This window comes from Ovis canadensis, chromosome 15 (assembly GCF_042477335.2).
Source record: "Ovis canadensis isolate MfBH-ARS-UI-01 breed Bighorn chromosome 15, ARS-UI_OviCan_v2, whole genome shotgun sequence".
NCBI classification, from domain to species: Eukaryota; Metazoa; Chordata; class Mammalia; order Artiodactyla; family Bovidae; genus Ovis; species Ovis canadensis.
In genome coordinates this window covers 13,689,742-13,702,551 of record NC_091259.1, presented here as the reverse complement: position 1 = coordinate 13,702,551, position 12,810 = coordinate 13,689,742, and the positions used below count along the sequence as shown (strand labels likewise).

Sequence of the window (12,810 nt, the reverse complement as noted above, 5' to 3'; positions counted from 1 at the left end):
AATGTGGTATGCCTGCTAACCCTCATAGCCACCTTCAGAGGTAACAGCATCACTCTATGTTTCATGACTAGTCAGGAACTGAGCCCAGTTCTTTATGACTCCAAAGTTTATGCCCATAAGCTCTAGATTATATTTTATCTTTTTCAGTCCTCTGAGTGCTAAGTTGCTTCAGTCTGTCCAACTCTGTGCGACCCTATGGACTGTAGCCCACCAGGCTTCTCTGTCCACGGGATTCTCCAGGCAAGAATACTAGAGTGGGTTGCCATGCCCTCCTCCGGGGGGTCTTCTCAACTTAGGCATTGAACCCCCATCTCTTAAGTCTACATGCTTTGTCTGGAGGGTTGTTTATCATTGCCACCAATGAAAGGAAGCCCTTTCAGTCCTCTGTGTGTGTGTTAGTTGCTCAGTCCTGTCCAATTCTTTACGACCCAACGAACTATAGCCCAACGGGCTTCTCTGTCCATGGAAATCTCCAGGCAAGAATACTGGAGGGGATTGCCATTCCCTTCCTCCAAAGGCTGTTCCTGAGCCAGAGATCGAACCCTGGTCTCCAGCATCACAGGCAGATTCTTTACCCTTTGAGCTACAGGGAAGTCCTTCCAGTCCTCTGGGCTATGTTAAAAGAAGTTATTCTGAGATCCAGTAGCTACACAGAGCTAAGGTAGTCTCTAGTTCCTTTTTTTTGAAGAAGGGGAGGGGAGGAGAAGGCGAGTTGTTCAGGAGGAAGTGGATGGTCAGTGTGGGTGTGTTGAGGGGTTTTGGGGACTGCCCGAAGAATATTACCGCAAGAATACTATACTTCAAATCCCAAGTTAGCTTGATCTATCCCCTTGTCTTTGCTGTGCGTAATCACAGACTATGGCTTCCCAGGTGGTGCTAGTGGTAAAGAACCTGCCAGGCAAGGCAGGAGACATATGAGAAGCGGGTTTGATCCCCAGATCGAGAGGATCCCCCCCGAGAAGGGCGTGGGAACCGCTATTCTTGCCTAGAGAATCCCATGGATAGAGGAACTTGGCAGGCTATAGTCCATGGCGTTGCAAGGAGTCGGACATAACTGGAGTGATTTAGCACGAATGTAATCACATACGACGCCCTCGGAAATGTTTAGGAAATGTTTACACAGTTTAGGAAATGTTTAGGAAAGTTTACTCAGTTTAGGAAAACTTCCTATGACACAGTTTAGGAGATGATGGGAAAGACTTCATGAGTTTATGTAAAAATATAAAAATTTCCTCTCTTACCTCGTAATCTCGTGGATGCTCAGTTTCTTTTAGGTGTTTGTTTTTTTTTCTTCCCCCCCAAGAAAGATCTTTGAGGCTTTCTCACACTGAGGCAGAGACTAATAGCTGTATCCAGAGTGCCACCTTATGGACTCAAAGGCTCATAGCAGCTAACAGGTGGCCTAGAGGAATCATCTGATCTCTGCTTGGGTTTGGGCCCTCACTGGAGTGCGGGGGCAGTGTAACAGCTGGCTCTGTAGCTACCCGCCTCCCCTCGCAGGGTTTGCTGATTACAGTATTGGAAACACTCTTCACTACGGCTCATTTCAGCTACCAGCCTGCCACCAGTGAACGTCAAGTTGGGAAGAGGTGAGCCGCAGCAGGCCATTTCCATCACACAGATAAGAGCTGTAACTCACCTCCCGAACATCGATAACAGTAAAATGCACTATAATAATTAGGAAGCACCACGGTCGGTCTATGGGAGGTGGACCGAGTGGGGAGGGAAGCCAGCACTGGCCCGGCAAATGGATGCGGGCTGCGGGGCCAGAGTTCAGGCCTGAGACTCCAAAGCACAGCACGGGGGTTGGTTCTGCCTGGGTGAGTCCTCTTGGATGATGCAGAATCCTTAATCCCCCTCGGGCGGGAAGACATCGGAGGATGGCCGAGGAGGCTGGGCTCACGTGTGGGAGCCGAGGAGGACCAGGCGGGAAACGGGGGAGCTGGGACTCGGGGCGGCCAGCTCTCGCTTGGCCTTTGGGTCAGGCGCGGATGTCACGGGCCATCCCTAGGTGACCTGGTAGCTCCTCCACATGGTGCTGCAGCTCTCTGCTTAGACTTGTGGTTTCACATCTCTCACCCGGAGCTGCGGCCATTTGCATGTATTTCTCCCCAAAAGGCAGGGAAAATGATGTAATTAACCTTTTATCTCCAGAACTGAATGCCCAGACATTTAACAAATTGCCAACAAATTATTTTTGGAATTAATAAAAATTAATTTATTAGGTGAGCTTTACTTCTAACTTATAAGATTGTTTTAAGAAAACTGATTGGTACCATCAGGTTATTAATCTTAGACAAGATTCATTTTCTTTATGGAAAAACGTGTTGTCTCTAAACTGGTAAAACTGTCATACCTAAAATGGCCACTCATTAGGACAATCTTGAGGTCACATTTTCTCGTGAATTCTCCATTGTCTAAAGAGTAGACCAAAAAAGCTCGCATTCTCTTTTATGATTGGGACGAGTCATGATTTTTATACACATCAGAAGGAAGATATTTTTAAAAGAAAAGAAGGAGAGGGAGGCTATTTCTCTCTGAATTTGGAAAGACTCGATCTTATTACCTGTATGTCAAAGTATTTTTTTTCCATTTGGGTTCACCTGGGAAGAGGCGATAGTCGGCCACGTCGGGAACTCCACAGCGAGGCCTCTTGATTACGTCCATCGTAGCTCGGTCTAACTTCCCGGTGACTCGGAGGCCGAAGAACTCCTGCAGCTCCTTAATCTTTTTAACCGTGGAATTGCCTCCTCTTGCAACCATCTCCCCAATCTGGGGCCCTCCTTTCCTTGTGTAATACTTGTCAAGGTACGCCTGAAACGGAGAGGCAGGCTGACATCTACAGCACAAGCTCTGAGCAACACTTATGCTCAGGTAAGACAGGACAGTATTCTTGTTATGCTAGAGACAGTCTGCACAGCATTTGCCACTTTTGAAAAAAAAATTAGATATACTTGCATATATAAAGCTTAGATAGATAAGTCCAACTTATTAGCAACAATTATCTTGGGAAGTGGGATTTTAGATTTTTTTATTTGCATGCATTTTGTGCTTTTTCTACAATGAACTGCTATTTTAAGAGAAAAAAAATATTAGAAAGAAAATAATGTGAACATTTTCCCCACAGCCCATTTATCTGTATTGAAGTCTTTAACAACTTGCAAAATAAAGACTATCCTATTTCTCTGTAAGTAGCTATCAGTGTCGCCTTTTCATTATACACTGTGAAAGAGCAGTGTGTTCTTAACTCTGTGAGGCCACATAGTGCAGGCTCTCATTTTATGTGAAAGCAGTAGGTGTCAACCTGTTTCCTGACTGAGACTTTTAAATAATTTAGGTGTGTTCAATACGTGGGGTGTTTTTCAAGGGGCAGGTTTTCTAGGACTAACTGTTCCTTGAAGCAAATATTAGAAAATTAGACATAAATATAATGTTTTCATTTGCATTTAAAGGCTTAAAACCCCTAATATATCACTCAAAACACTCTGTATGACTTATCAGGTGAAGTGAATAACAGTCACACAAAGGCAGGTTTAGTGCCTGCTGTTGTCCTAGGAATTTCAGAAAGCAGCTAAAGATTTATATCTGTATTTTATTAAACATAAATGTTCATATTTATATAAGATGTATATTGTATATAAAATTATTTGTATATCATATGAACTAATTCAGAAACCATGTGTTTTATTATATTCTATATAAACTATGTGTATCATGCATTTCCATTAAATATATTTATGTATAAGTAATAAAATATTGGAAGTAATCTTAATATCTAACAATAGGGAATGTGTTAGATACATTATTATATACTGATTTGAAATAATACTAGGCCTCTGCTAATATCACATTTTTGAAAAATATTTAGTGGCATGTGTAATGATTCAATATAATGGCAATACACTGAGAAAAGCAGAAGTGAAACCTTTATACAGATTATAATCATAATTTCATACATAAACCAAATCATATAATGTATATGTATTATGTTCATATTTATTATGTCTGTATGTTAATATATCAATAATAATGTCAGCATGTATATTAACATTTCAAGTTAACATACTAATCAATACACTGGTAATTAGCACATATAATTTAATAGAGTGAATGTAAGTAACATAAATAATAGAAAGAAATATATCTGAATATTAATCTTGCTTATCTCTGGGTTGTAAAGTTATGGGTGACAATTTGTCTTTATCCTTTCCTATATCCCAAAGATTTCTGGTGTCAACATAAGCTGTAATTATTAAGCAAAAAGTGAAAAGGAATAAGACTCACTTGTTTAGACAAGGTGCTCTGTGTCCTTACTGTGTCCTTCCTGTGGGCTCAACCAGCCCTTAGTCCTTGGCCTGCTTGTGAGCAGACCTCACTTCCTTGGTGGTTGTTCTTTGTAAAATCTTAGTGAGATAAGAACCCAAGAGGAGGAAAAGGGTGAGGGAGCCCTGGAACCCAGGAGAGGTGCCCTGAAACAGAGGTGCGACTATTTGCTTTCATTTCCATGTCTCATTAAGCTATCTGATATACGCATTTATGTTTCTGATTCTTTTGGCAAGATGACGTTGATTCTCTGAGCTATTGTTTGCTCAAGCGGATGCTGTAGCCATACAAGGCTCATGGTAAGTCTGAATTACAGTCTTCAGAGGTGAGCTCTGTGTGGAGCTCTGTGCTCCATATGTTCTGAGGCTGTTTAAATTTCAAATATTTTGTTTCCTGTTAGATTATTACAGTTACACTCTAAACTCTAATTTTGATTTCACAAAATATGGTCCCATAAGAAGATGCTTTGGCCACCTGCTGCAAAGAACTGACTCATTTGAAAAGAACTTGATGCTGGGGAAGATTGAAAGCAGAAGGGGACGACAGAGGATGAGATGGTTGGATGGCATCACCAATTCATTGGACATGGGTTTGAGTAAACTATGGGAGGTGGTGATGGACAGGGAGGCCTGGCGTGCTGCAGTCCACGGGGTTGCAGAGAGTTGGACATGACTGAGTGACTAAACTGAACTGAAGAAGATGCTTAATATACATTAAGTGAAAAGAGATTTATCACTATTATTATTATAGTACAAGCCAAGTTTGTAAATAGAAATGTGTGTATATGAATACACACAGATATAGAGTGATAAACTAGGATGAGGTGAGGAAGTGGGTGGGGGTTGCCAAAAACACAGTGATCCAGAAAAATAATATCAAATGCAATATTTTTGGAAACAAAATGTAAATTAAGGCCAAAAAAATTCACGGTGGAAAAAATATTAAAATTTTAAATAAAGATAGGATCCAACCTTTAGCAGTCCTTTGTCCTAGTCCCAGCCCTGAGTCATAGAAAGTATTTCGAAAAATATAGACTAAGAGATTAACAGTTTTTATATGTTGGTGATGGAATTAAGAATAATACTTTTAAAATCATAAATGTTATATATATATGTTTGCTATGAACATATAGCAATACAATTTTTACAATAAAATGGTTCTTCTTCAAAATGTGCTTAAGAGGCTAGGCCTGCAGCTCAAGAAGTTTAAGGCTAGTGATAGCAAATAGGATGCAAACCATCTTCAATGAAGTAAAGGTAGAATTAGAAGCAATTTCTCCTTAGAGCACGAGGACTGGTTGCTGCGGTGAGCGGGTGAGCTGCTCCCCACTGGGTGCTCCCGCGGGATGCGGCTCTTACACGGATCCTATCTTTACTTAAAATTTTAATATTTTTTCCACTGTGAAATTTTTTGGCCTTAATTTACATTTTTTCCCAAAAAATATTGCATTTGATATTATTTTCCTGGATCACTGTGTTTTTGGCAACCCCCACCCACTTCCTCACCTCATCCTAGTTTATCACTCTATATCTGTGCAAATTCATATACACACATTTCTATTTGCAAACTTGGCTTGTACTATAATAATAATAGTGATAAATCTCTTTTCACTTAATGTGTATTAAGCATCTTCTTCAGCTCAGTTTATTTTCTGAAATATTTGTCACTTTTAAACATGATGTTTACGAACATATAAACATCAAAATTTTATTATGATATAATAATCAAATGAGAAGGAACCAAAATTTGAGTATGCTGCTAAGTCACTTCAGTCGTGTCCGACTCTGTGCGACCCCATAGATGGCAGCCCACCAGGCTCTCCCGTCCCTGGGATTCTCCAGGCAAGAACACTGGAATGGGTTGCCATTTCCTTCTCCAATGCATAAAAATGAAAGTGAAGTCACTCAGTTGTGCCCGACTCTCAGCGACCCCATGGACTGCAGTCCACCAGGCTCCTTTGTCCATGGGATTTTCCAGGCAAGAGTACTAGAGTGGGGTGCCATTGCCTTCTCCAAAATTTGAATATAATGGCAACTTAAAAATATCTTTATGCACAGAAAGTGAAAGGGTAGTAAAGGCACCCGAATTTAACAATTTGTATTTGGAAGTTTTTTAATTTTTATTTTCTTCAACTTTTAAGTTAATAATGCTGCTTGCTGCTGCTGCTGCTGCTAAGGCACTTCAGTCGTATCCGACTCTGTGTGACCCCAGGGACAGCAGCCCACCAGGCTCCTCTGTTGACGGGATTCTCTAGGCAAGAATACTGGAGTGGGCTGCCATTGCCTTCTCCATAAGTGATAAAAATGTGATAATAAAAGCTTCTATTATTTTAAGGACAACTGAACAGCCTGTATTAAATGTCATATTGATATTACTATTTAAAAACAAACAAACAATAGGCTAAAACTCTGGATGATGAGACTAATTACTTCATCTTTTCCCAAGCCTTTGTGATAATTAGCCAATGAGAATTGAAAAGATACAAGCAGGCATGAAATAAATCAATTAAAAACCTGTTTATCTTTGCAAGAATGGATTATTGTGTTCCTGGGTGGAGGCAGAGGTGACTAGCACTTGGAAACATTTCCTGCCTGGAGTTCCCAGGCGCAGTTTGCCCGCTGTTGGTGAGCGGTCGAGAGAGAAGCGAGCAGGGTGGAGGCCCAGGCCCCGGTGTGTGCTGGCTTGACTCTGGACTCAGCGGTGCCCTCCTGCCATCTGGCCTGCTGCCCCAGGCTGCTGCACTCGCTCTTTCCTCTGCCTGGACAGCTCTGTCTCCAGATCTTCACACGACTGAGAAGGTCAGGTCCACATAGTTCTTTACAGAGTTCAGGTTCATTGCAAATATCCCTTCCTCAGAAAAGCCTTCCTGGACTACTCAGGTGAGAATGCCCCCCTCCCCCTCCATGGCCCTCGTAACTCTCTATCATCCTGGTAAATTTATTTTTTAATATCACATGGACACTTTTCGATTGCCTGGCTTGTCTCCTCCCAGCTCTTCCCACTCGTCCGTCATGCCCATGTCAGTGCTGGAAGAACAGGAACTTGACTTGTTTTGTTCACTGATGTTTCTCCAGTGCTTAGGACATACCCTGGCACATAGCATATAGCAAGTGAAAGGGTGAAAGTGAAAGCTGCTCAGTCGTATCCGACTCTTTGCAATCCCATGGACTATACAGTCCATGGAATTCGCCAGGCCAGAATACTGGAGTGGGTAGCTTTTCCCTCCTGCAGGGGATCTCCCCAACCGAGGGATCAAACCCAGGTCTCCTGCATTGCAGGGGGATTCTTTACCAGCTGAGCCACCAGGGAAGCCCAAGAAAACTGGAATGGGTAGCCTATCTCTTCTCCAGCGGATATTTCCGACCCAGGAATCGAACCGGGTTCTCCTGCATTGCAAGTGGATTCTTTCACCAACTGAGCTGTCAGGGAAGCCATTCAATAAATAATTGCTACACGAATAAACTTAAGCTGTCTTATGAAATAAGTCTATTTTCATGTTGTTTCATTTGTTGTATTGTTGCTTGAGTTGTTAGCTATTTCTTTAAACTATAAGATGGGACAGTAATTCTTTCTAGTCACTGGGATGCACTTAGGAGGTTTGCCTAGATCAGACCAGCCTGCTGAAGAGTGACACCCTTTCCTTCCTGGAGCTGACGCCTAGAGCCGCTGCAGGCAGGAGAAGGCCTGTTTGCCAGGTGTCAGCAAGTTTCCTTGATCCTTGGTCGAAGGTCTTTCAAAGTATGTCATAAGGGAGACTGAAGGGGCTTGACTAGCTTTGGAGAGAAAGGATAAAGGGTCATTGTGAAAGTGACAGTGTTAGTTGCTCAGTCGTGTCTGACTCTGTAATCCCATGGATTGTAGCCCTCTAGGCTCTTCTGTCCATGGGATTTCCCAGGCAAGAATACTGGAGTGGGTTGCCATTCCCTTCTCCACGGGATCTTCCCCACCCAGGGATCAAACCCAGGTCTGCCACACTGGAGGCAGATTCTTTACTATCTGAGTCATCAGAGAAGCCCCAGGGGGTCACTAGAGATCCCTAACATTCCAAGAACACCTAATTCTTTCCCAATACTCTTAGCAAAGACAGATTTCTTTCAAGGCTCACTGGCCTTACTCCTGCATAGACCGCTATGGGGTCAGTTAACTGTTTTCTGAAAGGTCCGATAATTAATATTTTCTGTTTCATCACGTGATTTCCACCATTGTGGTACAAATGCAATAGATGATTTGTAAACAAACAAGGGTGGCTGGTTTGGGCCCAATGAGCATAGCTTGTCTGAACCTGGACAAAACCATGATTTTCAGCCACCAGATCAGTTCTAACCTCAGCATGACACCTTCTGGAGGTCCAGTGGCATGAAACTGGGTAAGCGATAATTACATGTCAGGAGAAGGGAGGCAAAGCCTGGTGGCAAAATACGATTGGAAATAGACCCAGTTAATATTCTGAGATATGTTATTTAGAATTTAGCTCATCTGAAAGTGGTTTCAAGTCAAAGAACATTCAACTCAAGTCTGTACCCGGCATCCACTGTGCTGTTTATATGGAGGGCTGATATTCAAAACGTTGAATGATCGGTGTGGCAGGAGGACTGATCAGTTAGAAAGCAAGAGTGGCGTGAGCCATCAGTAGGGACCCGTGGTGTGTACAGAAGAAGCAGCCCACGAGTGTGGCCTGGCAGGTAGGAAAGCAGTCCCCAGCAGGGCTGCAATCACAAGTGTGCTGTCTTTGTGACAGATACACCAAACAGAGGCCCTGGTGCAAAAACGTCTCACTACACAACTTTCACTAACGGAAATTCCTCCACTGAAGATTTATTTCTTTAGGCTAAAGTTTGACACCTTTGTTTTAAATGTAAAAAAGAACAAAAGCAAAAAAATCCCTCCCATCCCCCCACCCAAAAACAAACAAACAAACAAAAAACCACCCCAAAAAAGCTTGGAAGCAAATATACATTGAATTACTTTGAGTCACTCTTAGTCTTTGAAGGAGTTCTGGTATGCTGAATAAATTATTTGTATTCATCCTTGCCAACAGTCAGTTGGGAGAGATTTTAAAAGAGAAAGATACAGAAAGTGTAAGTAAATAAGGGACTTTGGGAATATGCTTTAGAGAGGAAAGACCTTGGCATGAGAAGTGGGTTGGCATCCAAGAAAAATTTGGTTCACTTCAAATTTTGATCAAGTTTGCCCTGAGTATAAAAGCCATTTTTCTGAAAAGTGAACACAGGAAATCTTTCTGTTGTGACTGTTAGGAATCTTAGCACTAAATTTGCAACCCACCTCTACTGTGCAACAGAGAAGGCGATGGCACCCCACTCCAGTACTCTTGCCTGGAAAATCTCATTGATGGAGGAGCCTGGTGGGCTGCAGTCCATGGGGTCGCGAAGAGTTGGACACGACTAAGCGACTTCACTTTGACTTTTCACTTTCATGCATTGGAGAAGGAAATGGCAACCTACTCCAGTGTTCTTGCCTGGAGAATCCCGGGGATGGGGGAGCCAGGTGGGCTGCCGTCTCTGGGGTCGCACAGAGTCGGACACGACTGAAGTGACTTAGCAGCAGCAGCTACTGTGCAAATCTTACACTTTGTTTTTTATTTTTCTGCCCTTAGTTTTCCTTCTACGTTGTTCCTCAAACACTTCTTTGTCTTTCTGTAATGCTTGTATTTTTGCAAGCCCCCTCAAATTCTGTGTGCAGCAAAATACCTGGATAGATATTCATTTATGTATTTATGCAATCTTGCAACACAGATACTCAGTGTGTACTAGACACCAGTCTTAGCTGTACAGGGAATCGTATCCATCAGATTTCAGTGGACTTAGAAGATGATTTCAAAACCGCAACAGATATTCCTGATTTTCTTATTATTATCCCCTTTAGATTTTCTGGGGCAGGAGGGGGAAGAGGGAATTGTGCAAAGATTCACCAACCTGTGCAAGGCGGTAGTTGTTCCTTGAGGTCCTGGGGGAGGCTGCAAGTAGGGAGGGGGCTGCGGTGGAAAACTTCAGAGCGGTGATGAGGAGGACAGCAAGGCCAGATGCAGGAAGCACCTTCATCTCCTCTTGGCGGATCGGTAATTATAGCAACCCTAGGGGACGCGAGACAGTGCATGCTTGCACTTCAACCTTGAGCTGCTTTTATAGAGTCAAACAGGTCTGGGCCCTCAGAGTAAGGATGATTCATGTCTCAAAAGGTAATTATACAGCTCCTTTCTCCCCTGATGATGGGGTAACACAGTAGGACACAGGAGCCAGGGAAAGCTTCATTCTTTGCCATTTATCAAGTGGCAAAAGGAGGAAAAACAATCACTTTTAATGCAGTTTGTCAGCTATTAATAATTCCACGAGTTGGAGTAAACAGGATTAATCTGAGCCCATCTCAGGTGAAACCTTTGGTAAGTCTCAGTTTGGGGCCTTGTCCATTCTACTTGCAGGAAAGGTAAACAAATAGAATATACTTTAATTTGTCCTCAGTAATTCTGGGCTCCCCACACACTCACCCCATCACCTTCTTCGGCATTCACTTGGACATTTCTCAGAAACGAATGCTGCTTATAATGATGGTGCTGGGACACGTAAGATCCTGAGTCATCAAGGAAACAGTACATTATTCTGTGCTGACTTAGGTTGCAAGGTACACTGGTAACTGTTAGAAAGCTTTTGAATAAGTTAGCACAAGAGAGATGTTCTTTGTTAACTGAAATATTAAATTCCGCATTCTCTGTGCACTCTGGTTAACTAGCGTCATACTCTTGTTCCTGGCTCTGATTTAGAGGAATCGTGACTTAAAGATAGCATGCAGAAGTGGCGCAAAATCACGTTGGCATCAACTAGAGATTAAATTTTGTTTAAGATACTTTCTAGCTGTGTGATTTTGGACAAGTTATGTAACCTCTGAACATCAGTTTGTTTTAATCTGCAAAAGACTAACTAATGCTGTGTGCAAGCTCGTCACATTACAGAGGTAGCGCAGCAGGCAGCATGATGTCTGTGGGCGCCACTTGCATCCAGTAGACCTGGGTTCAAATGCTAGTTCTGACACTTGTCCATATGGCTTTGAGCAGGCTACTTAATGTTTTTCAGCTATGTAATTTTTCCTGGAAAACGGGGGAAAAGGTGCTTACTTTGAAGAATTGTTATAAAGGAGTAAATCAGGTCATAACAAAGCAGAATGCTCAGTAGACATCAGCTCTTACAAAATAATGTTCAATTTACCTTTTTACTTTGATACCAGGCACTAGGTAGGCTTTTAATTAATGATTTTTGAATATATGTGCTATTATTCGGTTGCCCAGTTGTATCTGACTCTTTGTGATGCCCTGGACAGCAGCATGCCAGGTCCCCTGTCCTTCACCATCTCCTGGAGCTTGCTTATACTCATATCCATTGAGTCAATGATGGCGTCCAACCATCTCATCCTCTGCCACTCCCTTCTCCCCCTGCCTTCAGTCTTTCCTAGCATTAGGGTCTTCTCCAAGGAGTCAGCTCTTCACATCAGGTGGCCACAGTATTGGAGCTTCAACTTCAGCATGAGTCCTCCCAGTGACTATTCAGGGTGGATTTCCTTTAGGATTGCCTGGTTTGGCTGATGGATATTTGAATGACTCAATCAATGAATCTCAAAATGTAGTTCCTAGACCAGTAGCATAACTATTACTAGGAAACTTGTTGGAAATGTAAATTCTCAGGCCCCACCCAGAATTACTGAATCAGAAACTCTGGGACTGGGGCCCAGGAGATATGTTCTAACAAGCTGTGCAGGTTATTCTGATGCATGCGTGGAAAACCACTGGAGTAACTGAGCAAACAGGATTATGAAATATGGGATGAAATGATCAATATATACAAAATGCCAAAAACGTCCTGGTCATAGACAGTATTCAGTATCACCCTTGCCATCTGCAACAGTGTGGCATTTCTTGTATTTAAAGTCATTTGTGAAGTCTGTTGCAAATAATTTGACACTAACATTTGTTAGGTGATAGATAAAAATATGTGAATGTCTTACTTAGATATTAGAATAAGTATGATTAGATTCAAGGCTATTCCTAGGTGATCTCTCTCTCCCTTGCTCTGTTGGATGGTGATATGTTTTCCTACATGAAGAGAAAATAGTGGAGTTACAGGCCATGTATGGGGGTCTGGTGAATAATCCCAGGTGCTCGATGAGAATTTGTTATACATGTGAACATCATCTCCATCATATGCTGTGAGATACACAAAACATGATCCTCAGAAGAAAAAAGAAAATCACAGATCTAGTAAACTAGTTCAGCTAACTAAATTATACTGTTCCTTGAAGAATGAATGATACAAGTCTCAATTAAGGCTGTTTTATAAATGAATGAATAAACATACACACATATACTCATTGCCACTTTTTGGCCTGAGGAAAGGAAAAGACTATTACAATAATCATTCAAAATGTCCATCTATATATTCTCCTATCTTCTACAGTACTGCTTACTACCATAACTTCATAACA

General features: G+C 42.1%; 1 protein-coding gene across 1 annotated transcript in view; it reads right to left on the bottom strand.

Moving 5' to 3' along the window:
* Positions 1 to 10,382, bottom strand: part of MMP20 (matrix metallopeptidase 20) — a 61,381-nt gene extending 50,999 nt beyond the window's left edge. Inside the window, exons 1-2 of the mRNA XM_069555076.1 lie at positions 10,257 to 10,382; positions 2,567 to 2,814 (exon numbers count right to left, since the gene is read on the bottom strand). Coding sequence (XP_069411177.1) covers positions 2,567 to 2,814; positions 10,257 to 10,382 — 374 coding nt within the window. The remainder of the gene's footprint in view (positions 1 to 2,566; positions 2,815 to 10,256) is intronic.
* Positions 10,383 to 12,810: the final 2,428 nt, after the last annotated feature.